The sequence below is a fragment of the Aythya fuligula genome, chromosome Z (genome assembly GCF_009819795.1).
Source record: "Aythya fuligula isolate bAytFul2 chromosome Z, bAytFul2.pri, whole genome shotgun sequence".
Lineage (NCBI taxonomy): Eukaryota > Metazoa > Chordata > Aves > Anseriformes > Anatidae > Aythya > Aythya fuligula.
In genome coordinates, this window is record NC_045593.1 from 45,391,572 (window position 1) to 45,418,833 (window position 27,262).

Genomic DNA, 27,262 nt, shown 5'->3' on the forward strand with positions numbered 1-27,262 from the left:
CACATTTCCACTTTTTTATTACTATACCCATAAAGCAAAGAGGTCACATCCAATAAATGCCTTCATCCAACTGTCAAAACATGCATACCCATACTCCCAAATAAATATTCAAATGTCTTTCAGGCAGGCTGTTGGATTCAAGGTGCTGACAGATCTAACACCACACAACTATCCTTACAGTACCAGGTACAAGCTGTATATCATTAGATATTGTAGACCACAGTTTCTAGATCCAATCTTTTCCCTCTATAATTCTGAAGATTGTAATCCCATTGTTTTTAATTCCTAAACCATCTCCCTTTTATACAGCCTCTCTCTTCTGTCAACTGCTACCAATAAACTACATGCATCTTCCAAATGCTCTCATCTTTATGCCTGCCTTCATTCCACTCCTTGTGCACAGGATGTCCTCTCTAAACCAGCATTCAAAGCTGCTGCTCTGGTCCTTCCCCTTCGTGAATGTCTTTTTTTGAACGTATCAAGTCTTTGGAGCTGAGACAAAGAAGAATAATTTAAGTGTGCTAGCACAGTAAGGTTCCATTATTTTGAGATATCAGGATGTGATAAAACAATGTAGGCATGAAAGTCATTAACAAACACCTATAAACCAATAATTAAAACAAACATTTTACTTCCTGCTACATCCTAACTTAGACTTTTCTTCTCAGCCATGTGTGGTACCATGTACTGCATTCAATGCATAGTGTATCTGATACATAAAACTATGTACAGGCCTTGTGTATAAGCTTTGCTTTCTGGGATACTAGAATCCCAGATGATGCACAATATGCTGTTGATGCCAAGCATTTATGAGATTTGCAAGTACTATAAAGACCCCCTAAAATAGAAATTTGCAGATTCAATTAAAACAGAAGAATTTTTAAAACTTTAGACTTCCTATCTAAAATACTGAATCTTTCATAGGTGGAAAATAAGACGTGATGTACCATTTTTGAGTGCTATCTATCTTAAGAAATATGTAATTTAAGTGTGTAGTACATATGTTTTCTCACACTCTAAGTAACCAGTTTGCATATAGCATTGCTAACTAGCTCATTATTTTGTAAGAGGTACAGCGTCACTATGTTTTCTAACAGGAAAGAGTTTTGGTGCATTTTAAAATAGATCATAATCACAGTTTAAGAAATGTTATGTATTAAGAATTTTATTCAAGTTTTCAACCAAAACCAAGTAACTAAGCAGTCCATAATAATAGTAAACTACAAGGCATTTCAACTTCAGCAGTCTAAACTGCTAAACTTCAATGGGCACAGAGACTGAGGTAAAAACAGATTCAAATCCTCCCTGGCAAAAGGGGATAATTTTTAAAGACAGAGGCAGGTATGCAGCACTCCTACCAACAGGATTCTCAATTTCTTCATCTGTTTTTCATCACAGGATGAAACTTCTTTTTTGCCTTCAGTCAATTAATTATAAAAAAATAAAAAATTAGTGAAATTTATGACTTGAGATTTGCTTTCAGCAATGCCAAAGTTATTGCCACATGACAGCCCCGTTCCCTCAAAGATGCTGACATATTTGAAAACCATCACTTCCTAAGCCTGAAAGAGCAGTATCAAATGTACTACAACATTGTACATACCAGAAACGAATCTTTTATGACAGAAGCCACTTCTTCCAGTGAATTCATCTGAATGGAAACCAGCTGGTCTAAAACATGTAACGTAGCATTTTCAAGGCTTGGTAAGTGACGAAGCCAGAGACTGAGGACAGCTGATTCTGAAAGGGAGATTTTCTTCCTGGGTTAGAGGAAAAAAATAGTGTTTTTTCCTTGAAAAAATGGAAGACATGCAAAAATGTAACTTTTACTTTTTCTTTTTTGCTGCAGGTTGATCTCCTGCAGCAAAAGAGAAAATCTTGTTTGCAGTACTCTATTCAGTATAAAAAAAAATAGTGGTAAAGAGTAATAAGGAATCGTCATCACCTAAAAATGATACTTTCCTACACATCTTTAAAATCTAAAAACCTGGTTATATCAGACCCCAGCAAATGTAACTAGAGGGTTTGAGACTGGTATTTGCTTAACCCCAGAGAAAGGTTAGACTCTATACCCACTCATTTTCATGCCCAGACAGTTTCCTGTAGATCTGTCTGCTCAGAGAGTATCAGCAGCTGGCAGGTAAGCACGAAGGTCCTATACAATTTTACTACTGGCTGCGTCAAAGCATTACCTGTCTTCGCACAGTAATAAGGAAAAAATCAAAAAGAACTAGGCAGAGGTAGATAATTCTTGACCCTACCAACACTAACAGGAGCCAATGCTCCTGTCAGATAAATGCTTCAGAAGAGAAATCTCTCTTCACCTAAAGCTTTCAGCTATAGCTCAGCTGAAGTATAGTGTTATATCACTAGGAAACAGAAGGCATAGTTTATTTTGAGACAGCACCACAATGTGCTGGCACACATCAAAACCTTTTACAGTAACCACCCAAGAAGAACAGGTACTGCAGTACAAAACATCCCGGAACATTTTTGCAGCAATTATTATTATTTCAGATCAAAAACTTAAAAACAAAACAAAACCTAAATAACAAGAAATACATGTCTTGCAGTTAAAATTAAAAATAATTAGACAGAAGAGTACACGCAGACTGAAGCTACTGATAAAAAATAAAAGAATATTAGCAGGAAGATTTAACGCCATTTTAGGTTCTGATTTTTTAATGTTTTTTATCATGCCCTTGCTTAAGTATCAGCCTTCAAAATTTTTATTTCTATTGAAAAGCTGTTTTTTCATTCAAGTCTATTAAATAGCTTACTTTAAAATTGTACTTCTGTAGACAGGAAGAAATATATCCTTAGAATTTCAAATTTTTTAAGTATTGCCCAGTTTTGGGATGCTGTATAATTAATATGGTATCACTATTAAAGCACATATGCACATCAGAATAAATTATGAATGATGAGAGATATTTTTCCACAATCCTCTTATTTTATTTTTGCAGTAGCACGGTAGGTATTGTGAACATTATGCCAAGAAAAGAAATCTAAGAAGGTGTTCTTAGATGTATTCGAGCTCCAAGAGTTAAAAACCATATATGAAGAAAACTGTAGTCATTATCTTTCTGTGACTGAAATTTCAGTCTCAGTGGGACACCACTAAGTTCTGGGAGCACCATGGGCCACAGTTTTCTTCCTAGTATTTACTGACCCTGTTTCTTGGAGCAGGCTTCACCCGTGTTCAGAAAGAAAACTGTGACCAGAATGCAATGACAGAGTTAGGGAACAGAATTAAATTATTAAAGTGGAAAAAAATACAAGTACATTCATCTTAAGATAACAAGATCTTCAGTAGCAAGCCAAGAGTGTACCATGCAAATGACTTGTGAGCCTACATCTTCTCTCAGTGAAACCAAATATTTTTTATCAAGGGGCCTGTATGAGTCACTTTGTCAAAAAGACACATGAACTGAATTATTTTTGCTCACTGTGATAAACAAGTAGCTCAAAGATTAAGCAATGTTTATTTTAATCAGAAGGACCTCTTACAACCATCTAAAGGGTTTAGACTCACTTTATGAAGTGGCAAAAGCATGTCACGATCGACTGCCTATTGGCTCACTGTCATTAGTATAAATTATCCATGCTGAAACTGCATACTTGCTCTGCATTACTGCTTGTAGACCACATTCATTCTGAAGCCATGCAAAAAGGATGACTAAAAGGCAGCTCACCCTTCTTTGAGACTCATCTTTCACTACAGACTTTGCACCTTTCACTACAGACCTTCACATTCCTTTTCTTCCTGTTTTCCTCGACTTTCAGGAGCACGTGCACAAACTAGTACCTGCGCTTTTTCTATGGATTACTGATTTTTGCTGGAATGCTCAGAAGAGCAATGATGTATATAATGCTAAAAAATCTCAGAAATAATGCTCTTGGCTAAGGGGAAGCAATTAAAACTTTGATTAAAAAAGAAGAGAAATGGGTAATTGTAGTAAAGGATTCACAAAGGATCCTTTCTAGTATCCAAAAAAAAAAAAAAATCTGTAATACATAATTGCAACTTGATTACTGTTTTTTGTTGTTGTTGTTTGTGTTTTACATTTTTATTTGCCTTTTTATTTTTAAAGCTTTGATTTATATTTGTCTAGCATTAGGTGATCTTTTATTTGTCCCACACTAAGATCACCAAATCCTCTGAAAATAATGACAGTCCTAGAGTAAGTCAAGAGAAATGAGCAGTGCACAGATCTGATATTCTTGCAACTGCATCCTATGTTATCTCATAAATATGTTGTAACATCCTGCTACTTCAAGTCTGGCAGCTTCAGAAGGAGTTCAGAGAAAGTCATGTCACATGCGATTCAAACACGAGATGCCAGAGACTCCTAAATCAAAGATAAGCTGTCATCTGTCAGGATTGAGTGGAATTTCCTAGCTGGCCAAAGGTGACCGAAATTGTCTGGTGACACAGGTACACAACAACTTTGTCACAAAACAAAATTAGGAACCATCTTTCTCAGTTACAACTTGAATAAATCAAACTGTCTTTTCTTCCCTGGCACAGCCAATCTTGCTGATGTTCAGATTCTCTCAGCTGGCTTTCATCCATAGATTGATTTTATCAAAACAGTGGCTTTAGTGGCAGCAAAACAAGCAAAACTGTATTTCACAAATTGCTTCTATAAGCCTCATTAAAAATAATCTGCTGAAAATCAGCAGAACTGAAAATCTTGAGAATCATTTTCACAGAAAAAAAAAAGAGAGAAATATGGAACCACTTAAACAAGAATTTATCTCATGCATTGAAAAGTAAAGATGGCTCTGAAAATGTCAAGTTACGCATGCTGATACACCTAGATGAAAAGTAGATAACATTTCTATTAAAAGCAATCATATTGTTCACCAGCTTCCTAAAATCCTAAAACTTTTACCTTTGTTTTAGAGAAAAGGTGGGATAAAGGCATAGTATTTAAAGCTGTTATGCCACAAATTGTAAATCAGCACTTTAAAATTCTGCTTTGGCTGACAATCTGAGCTCTGCCATTCAAGTGCAAAGAAAGTATCTTATTATAATACAGAAGATGTAGAGTGCATTCAGCATACAAGTTTAAAGAAAAGACATTTAATTGAATTAATCTTTATCACAGAAAGCAGAAAGATCATATGGACCTTACTTTAAATCATACAGCTACTTACTTTAGAAAGGCATCATTCACAGCCTCCAGGAACTGTGAGCTCAGGATTTCTTTTGATGAGCCTCCATGGTAAAGAAGAAGAGTTTCCAGCAGTGGAGTTATATCAGGCAAAGTAATAAGAGGGAGACAGAAAAGGGACACAGCATTCACACGACTGGCTGGAACACTGAGGAAAAATAATACAGAAAAGAAAAGTCAAAATTTAAATTTCTAAACCAACAAGGTAAGAAAAACAAAATTAATTCCAGAAGATTAAACACAAGAGATGAATAACTGACTGCAGAAAAATATATATATTTATTGGAATAACTGTTGACTTACCATTCTGCATTGCCTATTGCATATTGTCTGACAGAAGTGTGATATTTTAGTGCAGAAAGAATACCACATGAGGGATATCAAACCAATTCTGAAGTGCAGCTAGTTATGTTCACTCAGTAATTACTGCCTTCCTAGCAGGAAATACTTTGCCCTTCCCGGAAAACAGCAAAGGACAGGTAAAGAAGCCTACAGTTTCACAGCTCCCATGTACATTTGTTAGATTCTCACAAGAGACAACCTATCTGCTTTTAACACCTCCTGTTTCCTTGACCTCTCTCCTCTCAACAGAAAGAACTGCTATAAACCAAACACTACAAATCCTGCTGACTTCAAGCATTCGAGCAAAAACTGTTTGTCTTGCAGTTAAAGAAATATGTAATGAATTTCAATCTTTATGTACGAACCACTCACTTGACCTGCTTGCTAAAACTGCACTCTTGGAAATGACTAAAGATAGTGATTTAGCTTGCCACAAGACTAAGAATAAAAATGTCACACATAAATATATTTTGAAACATGGAAGCTGATCCCAAAATATGTTGCCTAAAAAAGGTCACTGGCATATGTTGTGACAAAATGCTATGATTTGTAGACACAGAACCATAGTGATATCCACAGTGAGAGAAATAAAACATGACACCTTTTCAAAGACTCAGATTTCTGATTAAGTACCCAATCAAACATATACTTAAGGTTTTTCACTGAAATACTTTGAGATGCAGTTTTGCTATGAGAAGTGATTATGTAGGAATGGTAATTATTAGGCTAATATTTATTCTGCAGTAGTATTTTCCAGGCTACACATGCTAAGTTCGCAGGCCTTAGACTCTTTTTTTGAATCAGTTTCCTTTAAAAAAAAATCTAATTCCTCATCCAGGATTAGCAAATGCTAGCTGCTTACTTTACTGTTACTTTTAACTCTGGAAGAAAAACCCTGCAAAGGCATTTTTTTTCTTCTTTTACATAATCTTTAAAATATGTTCTTGGAGAACACGGTGCAGTGCGTGCATTTCACTGTGTGCAATGAATTTCCACAGATATTGTCCATGTTGCTGTGAGCATCACTGAACACAGCAATGAAAATAATGTACACCTCCAACTGCAAGCCCTATCTGGGGGGTTGGAATTAGATGATCTTTAAGGTCCTTTCCAAGCCAAACCATTCTATGGTTTTATGATTTGTCTCTGTAAATTAAATAAACAGCCATATCATCATTTCTATACTCCAAATCCACTTGAAGTTCAAACTTTTCCTTTTTTCCTGGTAGAAACTAGATATTCCTCTTCTCAACAGTCTCAATAGCTTTTCAGCTCAGTCTGCTTCACCCTATAGTATAAAACGTGGGTGTTTGTTTTCTACATTCAACAAAGCTTTGTGGTGCTCCTTACTAATCTGTCTACATGATCATTTATACTTTTTTACACATACATACACATCTAGGTACAAGAGGGAAAACAGCCAAACTATGCAAAAGAAACAGAAGGCATCACAACGCTGTGAGGATCTTTCAATCAATCTCCTCTTCCCTGTGAATTTACTGGCTATGTGGCATTATGTATGTAATAAAAATCATTTCATCAGTGTCAGCAGCTTTGACTCTGAAGAACAGGATATGCACAGATCACACATTTTATGCAAAGATCACACATTTAAAGGAACAGACACATTCTAAGTATATAGTTTATATTTAGAATACCTATTCTTACTTTTTTTTCTAGCTGAAATACATTTAATTTTATATAATCAAAAAGGTCTACCAAAACACTTTGAGAATTATAACTTTTAGAGTATTTACAAAAGATCATGATTGATGGTTCAAGGCCAGTAGAAAGGCACAATCATTTTGAAAATAGTTATAACAGGCAAATGTATTTTTTTGCCTTTTTTTTTTTTTTTTTTTAACGTAGTGTGGATGAAGAAGGTGATTATTCACACCGACTACATCCAGACATGTACAAACACACTACACGACATTGCAAAATGAGTATTAGCATCTCCTGATAATCTAGATTGGAGATCTGCCTACAGCACATCACAATTTCCCACACACCCACTTTTCCAGACTTTCTTCCTTAGAAAATCAGGGCATGGAAGCAGTTAAAGGGTGGAGATACTATGTGCTTGGGTACATTTAAGATATTTGTTTGTGAAACACAGTATTGCCACAGCACTATTTGGTACCAGATCAAGGAACTATTATTAGAAGAAAAATGAGGGAGCTTATTTAAATGAGCATGGAAAAATTTCTCATTAATAGCAAGTGCATAGTAACACTTCCATATAAAACCATTACACAAGGAAAAAAAAAATCCTTTGGAAAAAAAGTGTTGTTTTGTTTTGTTTTGTTTCAGTAACTGCCAGTTAAGTTTGGCTGTAAGAAGGTATACAGCAGTAAACACAGTGATTATCAGGTAACATGAAGCACAGCATAGCAAGCTAGTCCATACATGAAACATGCATAACCAAAACTTATCAACCGAAGCCTAAGTACTTGCATTTCCAAGACTGCAAAAAGGTCCTCACTGCACTGTACTGATCAATACTAAAACATATCAAAATAATGTCTAGGTAACACCTACCTCCCTTGAACAGTAAGTCCATTAAATTGATTTCCTCTGAGTTCTGTTACTAATGAGGAGACAATCTGTAAAATAAAATAAAATAAAGTAAAATAAAGTAAAGCAAAGTAAAGTAAAGTAAAATAAAATAAAATACATATACTGCAAAGAAACAGTTGCATGGTTCTCTGTATGGCTGATGTTCTATGAAATTAGTAACTTCCCCTGTTAACTCAGTTCTATTTTTTAACGTGTTGGGGCCAAATTAAAGTTGTCCAGATCACTGAGTAAACTGTTCAAAATGTTTTTGATCATGTTATTTACCTTATGCATTTGAAAACTAACAAGCTATTTTAGCTCTGCCAAGAATCGAGGTAAAACTTTCAGAAAAGTAATCATTCTAGATGTTTTGTCTGATTTAAGTCAACGTATTATGAAATATTACTCCTATTTTTTAATATATTGAACATAAATACACCTTCCTTAGTATTCAAGGCATATCTACCATTTTAAATTCAAATAAACATTTAAAAAGTCATGTTCTTGCACACGAAATAATATATAAAACTTAATCTTCACAGGGAAAATTGAATGATAGGACAGGCATTTTTGTTACAAAGACACACAAAAAATTGTCAACCTCTATTACAACTTCTATGTTTTAATCAAAATATTCTCTTCTGTCCAAAGATCTCCCACCTCATTTTCTCCCTTAAAAGGCTGTAAAAGTAACTGAGGTAAGAAAAGATAAACAAAGTTCAGTTCATGTTCCTTATAACAATGACAACTCCATGTATGTGCTTATAAACTGCTGATTTATTATAAACAAAATCTCAATTGCACAAAACACTTACATTTTCAACTAAGTGACAGTAATAATCTGCTGATGTGTAGCCAAGAGCTGATATGAATGTACTGGTTTCAGCTTCATTACTTTCCCACTTAGAAGAAGAAAGGAGATGGCACAGCAAACTCTGCAGGAAATTAACAGAAGGAAAAGAAAAAAAAACATGACTTGTTAGTCTACAACATGACTTGTGAAAAGAACTGACTGCTATTGACCTGTATCTGGGGAAGATCTCTTGACAGGTTGTGGTCATTTTATGCCGTATGATCAAGACAGAGGAGCACGCAACTCCTACAAAGCATTAGGAAAATGCCTCAGCTACACCACAGTCAAACACGGGTCCACACGCCACACGATTTCTGCAATTCTAGAATGGCAAAAGAGGCCATGTCAAAGCAGTCTGAGCTTAGGTAGCTTTCAGTTCTCTAGGAGACATTTCAGTCATTTCAGTGAGATATGGCCCAAACAGCAGTATTCATGTTGTCACACAGGAAAAACAAACAAACAAACAAAAAACTATGCATATAGCAGTACCCTGATCAAGAAGAAAAAGCATGAAGTTAAGGTTTACTTTTCCATATCACTCCTACAAGAGGCCCCGGTATGTTTGTGCAGTCATACCTAACACCTTGTGACATAGGGCTAGGATTAGCAAACACGGCAAAAGACCTACATTTAAAAAATATGTTACCACAAGAGAAGTTCAGATGAAAGCTCTGTGACTCCTATGGCCTTGGGGGCATTACTCTATGTGTACTTTTTAGAAGGGTGATCTGATTAAAGACTCTAGAATAAAAAAATAAAACCCACTTATCTAATTTTCTGCTTTCAGAAACCCAAAAATATTTAGAATCATAGAATCATAGAATATCCTGAGTTGGAAGGGACCCTTAAGGATCATCAAGTCCAACTCTTGACACCGCACAGGTCTACCCAAAAGTTCAGACCATGTGACTAAGTGCACAGTCCAATCTCTTCTTAAATTCAGACAGGCTGGGTGCAGTGACCACTTCCCTGGGGAGCCTGTTCCAGTGTGCAACCACCCTCTCTGTGAAGAACCCCCTCCTGACGTCCAGCCTAAATTTCCCCTGCCTCAGCTTAACCCCGTTCCCGCGGGTCCTGTCACTGGTGTTAATGGAGAAAAGGTCTCCTGCCTCTCGACACCCCCTTACGAGGAAGTTGTAGACTGTGATGAGGTCTCCCCTCAGCCTCCTCTTCTCCAGGCTGAACAGGCCCAGTGACCTCAGCCGTTCTTTGTACGTCTTCCCCTCCAGGCCTTTCACCATCTTCGTAGCCCTCCTCTGGACACTCTCCAACAGTTTCATGTCCTTTTTATACTGTGGTGCCCAGAACTGCACACAGTACTCGAGGTGAGGCCGCACCAGCGCAGAGTAGAGCGGGACAATCACCTCCCTTGACCTACTAGCGATGCCGTGCTTGATGCACCCCAGGACACGGTTGGCCCTCCTGGCTGCCAGGGCACACTGCTGGCTCATATTCAACTTGCTGTCTACCACGAACCCCAGATCCCTCTCTTCTAGGCTGCTCTCCAGCGTCTCATCGCCCAGTCTGTACATGCAGCCAGGGTTTCCCCGTCCCAGGTGCAGGACCCGGCACTTGCTCTTATTGAACTTCATGCGGTTGGTGATCGCCCAGCTCTCCAACCTATCCAGATCCCTCTGCAAGGCCTTTCCACCCTCATTCGAGTCCACAACTCCTCCAAGTTTGGTGTCATCAGCAAACTTGCTCAAAATACCTTCTATTCCTACATCCAGATCGTTTATAAAAATATTGAAAAGTACCGGCCCTAAAATGGAGCCTTGAGGGACCCCACTGGTGACCGCCCGCCAGCCTGACGCAGCCCCATTTACCATAACCCTTTGGGCCCTGCCCGTTAGCCAATTGCTCACCCATCGTATGATGTTTTTATTTAGCTGTATGGTGGACATTTTGTCCAGTAGGATCCTATGGGAAACTGTGTCAAAAGCCTTGCTGAAGTCCAAAAAAATCACATCAGCTGGTTTCCCTTGGTCCACCATACGGGTGATCTTATCATAAAAGGAAATCAGGTTAGTTAGGCAGGACCTACCCTTCACAAACCCATGCTGGCTGGGACCACTGACTGCTTTGTCCCCCAGGTGCGCCTCAGTAAGTTCGAGAACCATCTTCTCCATGATTTTACCAGGCACTGACGTGAGACTGACAGGCCTGTAATTGCTAGGGTCTTCTTTCTGACCTTTCTTGAAAATCGGCACAACATTTGCCAGCTTCCAGTCTACCGGGACCTCTCCAAATTCCCAGGATCGTTGAAAAATAATTGAGAGAGGTTCCGCGATGACGTCCGCCAGCTCTTTCAGCACCCGGGGATGAATCCCATCCGGACCCATGGACTTGTAGGGATCCAGGTGGAGTAGCAAATCCCGCACACGTTCAGGGTCAGTTGGGAGTTTGTCATCCCCACCGTCCCGGTCCTCCAGCTCAGGGCACCCTGGGTCCCGAAGCCCATCATCGGCATTGAAGACAGAGGCAAAGAAGGCGTTAAGCGTCTCTGCTTTGCCTATGTCATTGTCTGTGAGGAGACCTTCCCTATCAAGGAGCGGCCCTATGTATTCTTTAGTTCTCCTTTTTCCATTCACATATCTAAAAAAACCCTTTTTATTTTCTCTCACAGACACAGCCAGCTTCAACTCTAGCTGTGCTTTGGCCACACAAACTTTCTCCCTACAAACACGAACAGCATCCCTGTATTCTTTCCATGACACCTGGCCCTCCTTCCAGTAGCGAAACACTCTCTGTTTCCGCCTAATCTCCATTAGAATGTTCCTGGTCAGCCACGCCGGCCTCCTGCCCCGCCTGCCTGACTTGTGATATTTAGGAATTGCCTGATCTTGTGCTTCTAGGAGGCATCGCTTAAAGAGTGACCAGCACTGGTGGACATCGAGGCCTTCAAGAGCAGTTTCCCAGGGGACCTTGCTGACTAGTTCCCTGAGCAGCCTGAAGTCCGCTTTCCCCATATCTAGGGATGAGGTTTTGGTGGCACTTTTCCTTCTGTCACCGTAAATTTCTACATGTTTTTTTTTGAATATCCCTAGACAACTGCTTCAGAAGCCCTGGAATTAGGTATATGCCTTTTTTGATATATTAATGTAGAAAAGAAGATTAAAAAGGAGAAGCACACCATAAATCTAAGAAAATTATTACTACAAGGTAAACAACAAGAATTTGGGGCACATTATTTATAGTACTTTTGTTTAGGGTTACTTTGTTGCAGACTGAAATGCCTAAATACCATTTTCTTTCATTGTAAACTTTTTTCCTGAATAGCCGTCACCAGGAGAAATTGCTGCTCTCCCGCCATCTAGTGGCGTTTCTGAGACTAAAGAAGGAAAATGCTAAGGCAACACAGTTTCAAAAGAAATAACTTTAAAGCAACTTCTGCATTCCTAAGGGGGGAGAGGAGGTGATTTTCAAAATGTATAAGTGATTAAAAAGACTAAAATCTGTTAAACTACACAACCTCATAACATGCTTTGAATAATTTATTAATATGGAACCGTTAATTATATTTTTTTCCATTTCAACTATTACTCGTTAGCCTTTTTTTTCAGAACACTATCAAGGGTTCAGACAAGCAGTTTCTACGTAGCAGGAGGGTATGGAAAGTAGGATCAGGTATCCAGCTGAAAACAAAATAAAGCAGGAGGTAGATGAGATGCTGAGATGACATTTTGCTAGAGGTAAGGTGGAGCTTAAAACACACAAAGTCAGTTGGATTGTTCAGTGAAAGACTTCAGTAATGGGAAGAACAAACTATTTTTCCTAAGGATGAAACAAATCAAATGCTCTTTATGTGAAGAGTAATGCCCTTGTGTAACAGTCACTGTTAACCTTTTAATGAAGGAAAATACAAGACAAAATTACTAAACATCACCAATCTGCTTATGGCCTCCAACACTTACCCAAGGATCTTTTGCTTGTTTGTTTTGAAGGGCTTTGGTTTGTTCCCCCACCCCTCTTCCATACATTTTACTACAACCCTGCTGGGATTTTGCAAATCACTTCAGCTATTTTTATGGAATACACAAAATCTCTGAACAGCCAGAAGGGGGCAAGGGAAACAGGGTCAAGGAAATGCTGTAGTCAATATGAACAACGTATTAGGTATGTATAAGGAAAGGTAGGTACTAAAAAGTGAAAAACATTAAGAATTCAGCTTCATGTCTTATGTACTTCATTTTGCAGACCCTACTGCCATTGCAAAGCATGAGACATACTTACATTCAACATAGATAAGAAATTTGGTATCAATAATACAAAGCATTTATTTTTCTTTAAATATGTTTAAATGCTTTCTTTGGTGAAAAAGATGCCCAGAAAGTTCTCATCCTCTCTAGAAAATTTAGCTTATTTAGTGTATTTAACTCTGGTTGCAAGTAATGATTCTATACTACTATACATTGCATTAGGAAATAGCTGTCTGAAAAAAAAAAAAAAAAAAAAGTAAACATACAATCCACTTCTATTTTTGTATATGGCACATTATTTCTTAAAAACAAGATGCTTTAAGTTATTCTATCACATCATCTTATAACAGCATACTTTGTTTAAGTACATAAATGGACTGGAAGGGGTAGATAATGGCCGAAAATAAAGCAATAAAGCTTATAGCTAATAACCTTCGAAGAGAAACTGAGCAAACTATTCCAAGGAGCTACCAAGTCAGGTAAAGCCAGAGCACTACCGCCCATTCCTACTCTTTTGAGTGTGGTTGAGTGCAGCTGCAACAAGGAGACACAAAAACATCATAAGGGATTTATATCCCTTGGAAAGATGTTGCAGGGATCAGGAGCACATACATGTAAATCTCTAACCTGCCAGATGGAGAACAGAACCCAAGAAGAAGAAGACAAGCAGACTGGGTGAACAGTGGGGTGTACGGCTGGTGCCACACTCAGGTTTGGGCTTCTACAGTCTCAGATGCACTTTTGAGACACCAGATGGGATGCACCCGACAGGGGGCAAAAGTGTTCTGGGCAGCAAGCTCTTATTATAGCAAGACTTAAAAATAGATACAGCAGGGGAAGAGGATGTGCCTTGAACTGACAGAAAAGAACCAGGGAACACTGACATGTTAGGAAGCAACAGGTAAATACACCTGTGAGTTGTCGCAAAGCAATTATGAAGGGCTTCTCTAAACAGGTGATGCAGCTGAAAGCCCAGCTGAAGCACCTCCACACCAATGCATGCAGCATGGGAAGTGAGAAGGAGTTTGAAGCTACTGCGTGATTAGAAAACTATTACCATATTTAGAAAATTATAATTGCTATCATGGAAACATGGAAGGATGCATCACACAATTGGAACACTGGAATAGAGGGCTACAAGGTTTTCAGAAGAGATGGTCATGAAAGGAGGGGCAAGGGTGCTTTCCTCTTTGTTAAGAAATTGACAGATTGTGTAGAGCTGCCTCTAAGAAACAGCCATGGACAGGTTGAGAGCTTGTGGGTAGATGTTAAGGACTGGACCCATAAAGTACACTTGAGTCTATGGCAGAAATTATGCATTCAGAAAGGAAAATAACAAGGTGCCATGGTTCTGGAAAATGAACAGCAGCAAGGCACACTGCAATATTAGAAAATATTTCTCTCTGTTCTAGTTTGATTTTCCCCACCATTGATTCAGCAGGAGGCAGAAAGAAAACCATCTTAATTATGGCTTGCAAGAGAACACATCCATCCCCACAGCCTTGGATTAAAGTTCTGTGACAGGATCCCTTTCAGCTTGAAATTGAATTAATCAATTTTCATAAAGCTTTCATAGTGAAAAACTTCCTTAAACTACCTTGCCCGTGTCTTTATTTTACTGATGCATTTACATGTATACTGAGCAATACTCAGGTAAAACCCAACCAGCATACACAACTCCACACAGGAGGAGAAAGTGTTTTGGTCTTTTGATAATGTTATTACTAAGCAGGGATTCAAACAGGTCTAAAGGCTTTCCCCCCTTCCTTTTGTAATAGCAAATATCCCCTCCTGCACTGGGGGGGAAGCCGGATTTAAAGGCATGATTACTTTTGAAATTAAGCATCAACACAGAAATAGTGGGGGCTTTGTTTTGTATTTTTCAAATTTACAGGACCGTGCGACAAGTTTCATTCTGGAATCTGCATTTGTGTAGCAACTGTGCTGGAACTGCTGACACCAAGGCCTTCCAGAGAACCAAATAAACCAATTTGTTTCTGGAAACTTCTCAACGCAGTCTCTCTAATGTATTAACGATTCTGAACGTCCTTGAAAGCAGATGTTAAAATCGACAGCGGCAATGTGTTTTGGAGAGAAAAGATGGATGGTTTCACTGGGATGAGCCTACTGAATCTGATACTAATTAGGACTTTCCAGTGACACTGTTGTGCTTTTTTGCCAACTTGGATGAGTCAGTCACAGTGACAGGTAAAGCAGGAGGGAACAGAAGGAGCTATCATTATCCTACAGGATATTTCTTGTATATTATCTTTCTAAGTAAAGTGCCATTATTTTTGAGAAAAGATTATTACTGACATCTTACTGAAAATTACAATGTATGTGAATTTGTTGGAATTCATACAACATGGATACCCAAGGGTAAATTTCTTAAATCTGATCACATAACTGGTTTATTTCTGACCTTTCCATCTGCTTAGACATGAACCAGATTTTCTCTGCTGTGCAAAGGAAAAGCAGGTATCATGCAAAAAGCTAAATCTTATCCAGAGGAAACAATAGAAGTAAATGCTATTTCCTCTTTACATTTTATCAGGTTTGGGAATGAATATTTCTTGTATGGCAATGACTTCAAAAGTCTGCAGATCAGTTTTGCTCTGAAGTGCTCCCTGTACTGTCAGATGGGTCCATTGCTTTCAACACAGGTCTAGAAGAGAAGAGATCTCACTCTGTTTCCAACCTGGCCTTAAAAATGCTTCATGACTATGTAATAAGTTGCAACATTAGTGATGATTTTGATTCAACATCATTTCCAATCTTTCATTCAAAATTTATTTCTTTAAAGAGGCAGTGTTCCATCTTTTCAAATTAAATCTTAAACCATTTGACCACAGTCCTCAGGAAGCAAGGTAAACACATTGCTCTGATGTGCTTAAATTATTCCCTGGTTGCTTTTTGCTTGTTTGTTTGTTTATTAGCTTTCAGCAGCTCAGTCCAACTCAAATGTCTGCAGATAATTTTTAGTCAGTTTTTCTTTATAATCCTGCCTGAAGGCTTAAGAGTTTTAATGTAGATGGTATGGGACACGATAAATGATTGTCAATAAAACACAAACTGGTCTGGTATTTTTAGAACCTTTTTACTATGAAATAAACAGACAGTTATGGAGAATCATAGCAGCTAAGTCTGTAAATGTCAAGGAAGCCTGCTCATTCAGAGACCAACCATTTACAAAAGCAATTCTGTCAGCAGGATGCTAACATATCACAATTTGTATTATTTCCAAACACTTATCCAATCATAACAAAGTCTGTGACTTTTAATTTTGCTTACAGGACCTCTTGCTCACTTGCTCCTTAGTTCCAGGAAAAGACAGAAAATTAGTTTTCCACAAACCAAAACCAACAAGAAAATAAGGTAGTACAACATCATACATATTTAAACATAATGTAGCTTTTAGAGCACTAGTTTACTCTAAACAAAATTGTTTTCTAAACTTTTTATACAAATCTTAGCATTTAAGCTAGGGGGAATTACATGGCATATGTTGTTAACAACTTAATTATTACCAAAATGTAAGAGTGTATTTTACAGTCTAGTAAAAAAAAATCTTTAACTATTTACTTATCAATGATAACCTAATGAAAATCTCAAATTTCTGCCTTAAAATTCAAACATTTTTAAAACATACTTCAAATACACAAGTTGCTATACGACATACACTAAACACAGTAAATGCTATACACACATATTTAAATGATTAGCTAGTCAACACAACCTCCCACTTTACCCAATTGAGTCTATTCCAGTAACCACTCAACTGCTTTGCACAAACAAATCACTTAAGTTTCAACATAACTTTAAGCTTAAAATATTCCTCAGTAACTTACTGGATCATGGCCAAAATGCCTAAGTATAGGGTGGGGAGGGGTTTCTTCCTACATTTCTTTCTGACATTTACTGTCAGGAAGTTTTTTTGTTTCAGCCCAGTTTATGGATACACATTCTTTACATTTATGGGATGGTTTTCATCAGCTAAATTTCCATACCAGCACATTAAATAAAATTGTTGGCCACAAGTACATGGTTAGTATTTATTGGAGCTTCTAATTTTTCTTCTTATTCACTTGGAATGACAATCCAAAATCTGCCCACATCTAAATCTCCATTGATAACCATGAAAGACTAGCCAATAGTAAACAAATTACTCTGCTAAACTCTCCTACAGATACAAGGGCCTTGGCATTCAAGAATCTGATCAAGTTAAAGAAAATCTATAGACAAATGACTATACTGAGTTAATATTACTTCAGAGTATAAAAAATAATAATAATAATCCAGGAACAATATTATTCTTTCACCAAATTGATGTTGCCAGATGTGCAGAATTCATTGATTTTCACATATTACTGGGCAGGAAAGCATAGATATCAAGTTCTCCACGCTTCACCTGATGCAAGAGAGCCCTTCATCCCATTTTGCCTTCCAAGCAGGCTTCCCTTTAGTCTGTGTTTGCAGCAGAACTGCTCAGATGTTCTTACATTAGGCCAATTTCCTTAATTTTGCATCAACAATTGTAATTGCAATTATTTTTTTTTTTTTAATAAAACAATAATTGCTAAAATACACAAACAGACTATTAAGGACTAGAAAAGCTTAATGGCAAAAAAATATATATCAAAAAATCATTCAAACTGATTTTGTTTTTTTGTTAGAAACTGATACATGCTACTAATTGCATTCATCTTGCTAATACATCTAAATTCAATAAAAGAGTAGGCTTACGTTTTTCTCCTTCTTAAAATGGAAGAAAAGTGTTACATTCTTCCATACAATTCAAAATTAACCTGATCCTGATTTCCAAGTGGTATGCAGCAAAGAAAACTATGGGAAAGGGGGAGGGAAGCTGCATTGTTGTTCTCTCAGCAATTTAAGCTCTGTTAACTTCTGTGAGACTAGGATAGGAAAAACATGTTGCACTACTACTGTGGCTAAGACCACACAACTTTGTAATGGATGAGTTCCAAAACCTAAGTTCCATCTGCAAATCACTAACAAAACCCTTGGAAATCATAAGAAAAAGCTTAGGAATTGTGGGGCTGGCAAGCTTTGAGGCTACGCTTGGCCTCAAACAGGAAAAGCAGTTTCAAATCTCCTCTTTTCTTTCTCCTCTCTCTTTTAAAAACACCCACCTAGAAAGCACTATTACTCTTTGTATTAAAAAGGAGAGACTTTTGCTGCTGAAATAAAACACACATTTACACTAACTTACAAAAGGAAATTCAATAGCTTTACCAGAGTCAACCGTAAATCTCTTTTTTTTGGTCCTCTGTTTTAAGTAGCCAGAGATTTAGAATTAATTTCCCTCTTCCTTCCACAATTTTCAAAAGCCAAAACACAAGCCTTCCACAGAAGAACTCTTTAAATAAAAGGCAAAACAAAACAAACAAAAAGCATCACAAGATGAAGACATTTAAGTTTATGAAGACTGAGTGCATCATAAAATTATTTTACTTTTCAGTTTAAATCTTTAAGTCTAATACTTTCTAGAGAAGATAATTTATCAATAAATGTATGTCCTCCATATCATTTTTTTTTTATGTTTCCACTTGGTATGTGTTGCAAATACCCAAAGGTCATCCAACCTAGGATGATGTTCAGGGGAAATTATTTTTAGTCTGTTGTTTTTGGACTTCATAAATATCAGGTTGTTAAAAGTTTAAAGGGATAAAAATGTTCTTAAGCTTTTTAGTTTAAAAAAAAAAATACACCTATAATGGTGATGCAATAACTGCTAGTCACTAATTATAGTAGGCTGAGCAAAAACAGCTAATGCCAGCAGAATTTCTTCAAATAGAGACCACTTTCTTGTTTGTCAGTAACAAATCATTATTCTTTACTAGAGCCACCTGGCACTACTAAAGTGCTTTGAGAAATGTCAGCTGGCTAGCAAATTGTGACACTTGCTGTTAAACCTCAAGCAGCCTTGCAGGAAAGCAGAATCCTTGGTTTCCCATTTTGTTCTTTGAGATACTTAGCTGTTGTTTATTGTGACCCAGAAGCCAAGAAATTATTTATATTCATGTTAGCTTGGCATTGTTAACTGTCTATTTGAAAAAAGAAGAACTGAGATCTGCTTTTCCACAGCTTTTTGTTATTATCACAGTATTCTTAACCAGAAGAATTTGGTAAGAAAGCCAAGTACATTCACATCCCACCAAGCAATTATCTATAGGTAGATAGAGAAAGTCCAAATCAACTTGTAAAGTTGATTCACAAAAGGGTTAGTGAGAAGGCTAACGATGTAAATGCATAATCTTCAATAGTTTAGAAATGACTAAGAACTCCTTCAGGTTGACTTCCAAAAACTGAAAGAACAACATCAAAAAAAAGCTGTCAGTGAACTAAGTTAAAATTTGGGACAATAATAATCAAAAATTGATTATGCACTGTGTGTAAAAATCTGTCTCCATTCCTAAATGTTCTCTCTATATTAAAATGAGCCAGCCCCGATTTCTTCTTGTATGAATCTCTCTTAACACCCTTAATCACTCTTTGATCCTTCATTAACAACACTGATTTATTACATAATCGATTAGGATTCTTGAATATATACTATCACTGTATTACCTGTTTACTAAGCTTTTATTCACAGGTCAATTGGCTAGACTGACACACTCTAAACAATCCTAAGAATCTAGATTTTTAGCCTACTAGAGGCAGAATTGTGTATTAGCAAGTAGAAGAGGCAGATATGTCAAATCTTAAGCGAGTATTATTAACTAATTCTAAACAAAACGTAGTTTTTAGAATACTCGAATACTTTTTTACTACAGAAACATTTTAAATTCTGAGCAAAAAGTATGGATGCACAGACTGTACAAAAAGAAAAATGCATGACAAGGGGAAAATTAAACTGCAGCCAGAAAAGCCCTTATATTACCACAACCAAGTAATACCAGACATTTAAAGTCATTTTTATTAGCATATGCTTGCACCAATCAAATATAGGGAGAATAATCTATGGTCTTCCTTTATTTTGTGAGCATTACATTTCTCTAAAAGAAAAATAAGAAAGTAATAAAGAAGAAAGTTTCATTTGCCCAGACCAGGCACAGAACGGATCACACCGCTAGCCTGACTTTACCCAGCTGTATAATGACAAATATATGCATTGTCAGAACATGTTACAGAAATTGCCAACATGTTACAAAAGCCATCAAAGAGCTTACCATAAATAACAACTTGAATTTACTAATAACTTGCAACTAAAACATGATTTAGCAATCCATGAAAAGTAAAAACAATTTATGTTTCACTGATCCTAGACCAAATTAGAACCTCCTCCTGGTGTTCCTGAGAGAAGCGGATCTTACTAAGTGTGTACCCACTGTAATCACACATGCTTAAACAGCTGGTGCAGCTGAACAAACAAACACATTAAACACCGGTTCCAAAATTACCCCGTCTCTGGCACATGTATTTTGTGTATGCACATGACATATACACCAGGGGACAGGAACAAAGAGGGCCAGCAGCTTGGAAGAGCCTGTTATCCTTTCCAAGTTGATAAACGGGACACAAACAAATTGCAGAAATGAGTAAGAAAAGTGCCTTTATTGCTCATTACTCCCTTGGGGCATGCTGCAACACAAGCAGACTTGGTTTTCAAACTGAGGTTTAACCAGTAACTTGAAAGCTCCCATATCGCATTAGGAATTCATTAAGTCTTAGGACTATAATCAATAATGTCAGATCTTAAAAGAGCACATATATCTCATTTAACAGTCGTTTGCTTTCTGTTTTGATTCAAAAGAAAGTTAACTTTCAACTGTGAGTTATCCAGTGAAAGAGTTAAGACATTCTTTCAAGCTCATTTACATACTTGAGTTCTTTCCACATATGCTTCAATACCATGTAAAAACTCATCTGTCAAAACCTATCTTTTCATGCCTGTACTCTTCTATAATAGAATTACAGTATTTGTCCTCAACTGCAACTGATTTACATACTCCAAAAAGGCCTATAAATACTGTGTAAGTATTTGCATGACACCCACCTTAGCCATTTAAATCTATTTCATGAAATTCAAGACTCCAGGTCAGTATATGTCAAACATTAAGGGGGTGAAATCAGTTTCCAAAGCAGTAAATGGGCTGCCAGGTGCAAAAAAAAAAAAAAAAAAAAAAATTCCTGGTCATTTTGTTTGGAGGAGAAGTACTGTGCTAAGGGCTAAACTAACAGTAAAACCTTTTAGGGAAACAGTAAAACAACACTGAGCATCAAAGAACAAGAAATAGGGAGAGGGAAAGCAAGAAAGATAAAAGGGTTTTTAAAAAGGATTAAACATTATGCAGCATTTAACATAAGTGCAGAGCTTACTTCTTATTGTCAAAAAACAACAAAACATGCAGTTTTTAAAGTAACATGTATTTTTAAGAAAAAAAAAACTTTCTGGAGAATTTATACATATATTATATTATATTATATTATATTATATTATATTATATTATATTATATTATATTATATACTATTAACTTCAAACAGAATTGATTTGGTAGGAAGCATAACCTGTGTGGTTACAGCTGACAGAAGCAAACAGACCAAAGGAAGGGCCAAAGAGAAGCTATACTTTCTCAAAATTAAAAGACCCTGAAAGTCTGTGGAATGCTGTTTACTTCAGTTCTGTTTTACAACCACTGTTGCACGGAGAATGGATTGACTGAAATGTCTGTAGACTGTGACCACCCACACTATGGGAAGCACTATGATTAAAGAGAGTTCTACGTTCTAGTATCTGCCAGCAAAGTCTGCTCCATGCTGTAATTATTATACTTGCAGTCTTCTTATAATCTATTGCATGTGTTGCGGCAAGTCCCCCTACATTGTCCAACAAGAAAACCATTGAACACGAATAGCAAGTTATTTTTAATGTGCACAAATGGCCTGAAAACTGGATACTTTAAATACTTGTATTTTAAGTTTATGAAAACATTTTGCCTTACAGTATAGCCAGTGCCATAGCAAAAGCAGATCTACGACCAAAACTTTAACTTTCTTATCAGAAGATATACTGACACATCATCCTTTCACCCAACATTTTACAATAAGCTAAGTTGTAACTTTACATCTTTAAAGCACAAAAACTATGTGACTTGTGGACAAGACATATACCTAGAGAGTGCTGAAGTATTACAATTCCATCTGTTACTTCGTTAAGTGATTACACACACTGAACATTTCCGAAGATCCTAAGACTTAAACGCATTACAACTTCTCCCTCTCCCTTTCAGAATGCTCATTGTAACAACTACTTGTTGTAAGGGAAAAGAAGAAAAAAAAAAAAGAAAGAAAAAAAAAAAGCCTAAAACATCAAAATAAGCTGCAGTTCTCTTAGAAAATTTTATTTCAAATTTTGATTTCTGCTTTTAGTAGTAAAGAAATTTGAATATTTTATTCAGTTCATTCTCCTGATATTGTATGGTGCTCTATCACACAAAACTAGGCAGTATGATGCTGTTGCCGGAAACACAACACATAGCTGTTTCTGCATTCTTCCCTACCAAATTTATGAGGCAGCCTGTACCGTTTCCACAATTTTGCCTGGAGTTGGCTGCACAGATGCTCTGGTGAAAAGCATGGATTGTCTACTGACTATAAATATGAAGTGTTACACTGAACAGCGTAACATTGCCGAGCAATGAAGGGAAGAAGGATGTACCAGAAGCAAGGCTGAACAAAAAAATTCAATGACTGGTTAAAAGCCCATTCATCTCCACCCACTCCAGACCACTTCCTGTGGAAATGTCTTCAGACTCTCTTTGATACAAGCCTTTGATTACAGGCAAGGTTAAGTTCCACATACAGTGAGTGAGGAAAAGTGCCACAAAGACTGCTGAAGGATGAGGGGAAAAACACAGCTAGAGTGAATAGGAAAAGTATAAACAAGATACATACTATAATTACCATCAGATGTCTTTCATCTGGACGAATACACTACAGCCTTTGCAGCGATCAAAGTTCCTGATGATTATTTGCACAGGTTAGAAGAGGAATGACAACTCCTCTTTTCCAAACATACCAAAAAAGCCGTAAGATCCCTAAAACCACAAAAGTGAGTCTCAGAAAGTGATTAAGTAACTTTGAACTACTTTGGCCTCCAGGAGACTTAACATTTTCCATTTCTCTCTTGGAAGCATGCCCCCTGGAACACAGACCTCCCTCTTCCCACAACTGCTAGGAAAAAACAGATCCCCCAGTCCACTCCTCCCCTACTCTCCTAAACTGGCATTCCCTTCTAATTATCTTTGTTTTACCTATGGTTAAATATTACAGTAATACTGTTACAAACATAAGAAGCAGTCTATTTATTTATTTTAATCTGAACATTACTAATTTAGAAGGAAGAAAAACAAAAATAAAGTTTCAAACAATGTATTTGTAATAAAACCATTCTAAACCTTATGTTTTATGAAGCATTATTTTTCCTTTAGCTTTCTCAATAATAACAAAGGAAGTATGTTCATAATTTTAACTCAGATATTTCAGTTTAGCTTTTAATCTCCCACTTTCCACTCATCTTCTTCATGTTACCTTAGAATTACAGAATCACAGAATTTCTAGGTTGGAAGAGACCTCAAGATCATCGAGTCCAACCTCTGACCTAACACTAACAGTCCCCACTAAACCATATCCCTAAGCTAAATTACTTTTAAAAGGTAAGAGAATACTAAACAAAAAAAAATAATAATAAAAAAATAAATAAATATTATATCTGGATTATACTTAATGTATCATGTTCTTTCTTAATAACATTTTGTGAGACATTCCTGCAAAGAATTAGTCACATAGATCTCCTGCTAAGGTCCACAGCTATTCTTTCTCCATAGAAAATGTAGATTTGGCCCTAGATTAACTGTCTAACAAAGTGTGAACATAAATAAGACTAGTATATAGACAGTCTTATTAAAAAACAGGTATGTTGACCACAAAATCAAATGAATGTTCTTCACCTTAGAAAAGGTTCTCCTAATTCCTGTGTACAATATATATCTTCATGTATAACTTGATGTCTTTATTAATATGTTACAGAAAAAATGATCAGAAAGAATACTATCTTCCAAAATCATGATTTAATTTGTATTAAACCCAAATTACAAGCAACAACACTAAAAACCGGACAAAAGAGCTTTTATAACAAAGCTCATTTTCCAGTAATGTCATTGCCTTTCTTCCAAAAACTACAAAATACAGTGCACTTGCAGTTCCTTTGAGATGTGCTGGCACACATTCCATGAAATGACAATCAAAGAAAAGGAACTGTTTTGCAAAAAGAGCTTATCACACCCTGCCTTACCTTGTTGTGGGTGTATGCCCTCAGAAGGGGAGTATACACCCCATTAAATTCAATACCTACAAGAAAGAGGTCACTAAGGAAATTGAGTAAATGTGTAACAAACTACAGATCTTCATGGTGTAAAGAGAAAATCTTCTCTCACGTTTGAGGACTTACCAGTGCTCAAAGTCACATTGTGAGAGACTTTGGTCTTAGCACAAAATATTCTGCCAAGGACAGTATTGTTTCAGTAAGCCTCCATGAAGATCTTTTGTTTGGTTAGGGTACGAACAGAGCTTCAAGCAATTATCCCACACATACTGGATTGAGGCCTAACTTCTGGTGGAGTGTGCCTCAATCTCTTGACTACATTAGCACTCCTACAGGAAATACTAAGCGAATGTGCCACCCTTATGGACATTTTCTGCATATAAGTGTGTCTCAGAGAAGAAAACAGCCAGGTGATCTACTGATCCATAAACAGAAAGGATATGCAGTTGAGTCCAAAGAAACTGCATGATAACCAAACACTGAAAACAAAAAAAATGTTGATCCTGGGGAAAAAGAGGTGTGGGACAGAAGGTGTATCAGTCTCTGACCAACAGATGGGGACAAGTTCCAGGCAAAATCACAGAATCATAGGATGTTTTGGGTTGGAAGGGACCTTAAACATCATCCAGTTCCAACACCCCTGCCATGGGCAGGGACACCTCCCACCAGACCAGGCTGCCCAAAGCCCCATCCAGCCTGGCTTTGGACACCTCCAGGGATGGGGCATCCACAGCTTCTCTGGGCAGTCTGTGCCAGGGCCTCACCACCCTCTGAGTGAAAATTTGTTCCTTATATCTAATCTGAATTTATCCTCTTTCAGTTTAAAGCTATTACTTTTTGTCCTACTTTTTGTCCACCCCCTGATGAAGAGTCCCTCCCCAGCTTTCCTGTTAGGCCCCCTTTAGGTAAGGAAGGACTGCAATGAGGTCTCCCCAGAGCATTCTCTTCTCCAAGCTGAACAACCCCAACTCCCTCAGCCTGTCTTCACAGGAGAGGTGCTCCAGCCCCTTGATCATCTTTGTGGCCTTCCTCTGGACTCGTTCTAATATGTCCATGTTCTTCTTGTGCTGGGGGTCCCAGAGCTGAACACAGTGCTCCAGATAGGTCTCACAAGAGCAAAGTAGAGGGGAGAATCACCTCGTTCACCCTGCTGGCCACGCTGTTTTTGATGTGGCCCATGATGCTGACTCATGTTGAGCTTCTCACACACCAATACCCCCAGGTCCTTCTCATCTCCTTCTCATTCTCTGCTCAGCCTGTATTTGTGCTTGGGATTGACCCAGCCCTGATGCAGGATCTTGCACTTGGCTTTGTTGAACCTCATGAGGTTCACACAGGCCCACCTCTCAAGACTGTCAAAGTCCCTCTGAATGGCATCCCATTCCTCCAGCTTGCTGACAGCTTGGTGTCATCAGCAAAATGATCTCTTGGTAATCGCTGAGGCAAAATAGTGCATCTCAGAAAACCTTCAGTCGTGGAAAATAACCCAGAAGACATCATTCTTGTTTTCAAGCTCATAATCTTATAAAGATAACTTGATAGAATCAAGGAGAAATGACAGACAAATGGGTTTGATGATTCACAGTATGCACTATTGCCTAGTTCAGATAACATTATGTTTGATTATTGCTTTTATTTAAGTAAAATAATTATTACCCACTATCAGCTGGACAGGATGATCTGTCCATTGTTTTGAAACAATGAAAAACAATTTGAAACAATGAAAAAACATTTCATTGTTTGCCTAAATAACTATGATGCACCATATGTATAACACGTATGTGAATGTGAGCTGCTGGATGCACTTTCTCACAGCTATTTCTCTTGATGATAGAGAGTAAATCTCCTGAGATACTCACTGATACGAAGACTTTCATAAAGCCACTGGTGCTAAGGAAAACTAATTGTCTGATCATAGGCATGAGCTGTTATGAAGTGCTGATACTTACAGCAAGAGTGTGTTCGTAAAGGGAATTTGAGATTGGAATTTGAAACTCTATGTGGCAGAAAAACAGCTGCATTACTATATATATTAGTACACCTCTCTTTTATTTATTTGTTGTAGCAGTCCATAATGTCTGCAGATTAGCCAATGTAACAGATGGAATTAAGTTATCCAGAGTGCCTGTGTAGACCTCTTACTTAAGAATTAGACCAAGGACAGAGTGCTTGGACAGAGAATGCCCTAAAGAATGGATTTCACCTTCACTGTGACACACTCTCTACAACATAAGATGCTTCTTTCATCTGCCAGAATAATTTCTGTTTCAAAGCTTTATAGTAGCATGGTGCAATAAGGCAGCTCATCATGCTGGATGAGAAGGAAAAAGAAAGTGTTCAGATTTCAAAGCTCAAATGGAAAGGAAAGAATGTGCAGTTTTCTGCTTTGAATGTTTCTATTTTCATTTGACTTTCAGGGTAGTGCTGAGGTTTTTTTGCTGGTTAAAAGCCGGATAAATGATTTCTGTTTTATCACCAAGACTAGTGAATCATCTCACCCTGTGTCAGAAGGACGAATGACACTGCCTGGTGGGGTAACAAAATATGCTACAATAACGTATTCCTACCCAAAGCAGAAGATAAGGAGTTGGACAAGGAGATAGATGGTCCTTGTTCCTCAAAAAAAAAAAAAAAAGAAAAAAAAAAAAAAGAAGCCAACTGATTAGTTAAGACAAAAAAGAAAAGCTTTATAAAACCAAAGATAAACACTGGAATTAAATTCTGGAGGCTAGGAAGTCTTATGACTTACGATCTTCTTGGAGTCCTAAGAGAAACTTGGGGCAA

The 27,262-nt window shown here is 37.3% G+C and overlaps 1 protein-coding gene across 1 annotated transcript in view; it reads right to left on the reverse strand.

Annotated features, from left to right (window-relative positions):
• FANCC (FA complementation group C) overlaps nucleotides 1-27,262 on the reverse strand; it is a 102,320-nt gene that overhangs the window by 20,868 nt on the left and 54,190 nt on the right. The window contains exons 5-8 of the mRNA XM_032205991.1: nucleotides 8,897-9,016; nucleotides 8,064-8,128; nucleotides 5,164-5,328; nucleotides 1,604-1,760 (exon numbers count right to left, since the gene is read on the reverse strand). Of these exons, the coding sequence (XP_032061882.1) occupies nucleotides 1,604-1,760; nucleotides 5,164-5,328; nucleotides 8,064-8,128; nucleotides 8,897-9,016 (507 nt within the window). The remainder of the gene's footprint in view (nucleotides 1-1,603; nucleotides 1,761-5,163; nucleotides 5,329-8,063; nucleotides 8,129-8,896; nucleotides 9,017-27,262) is intronic.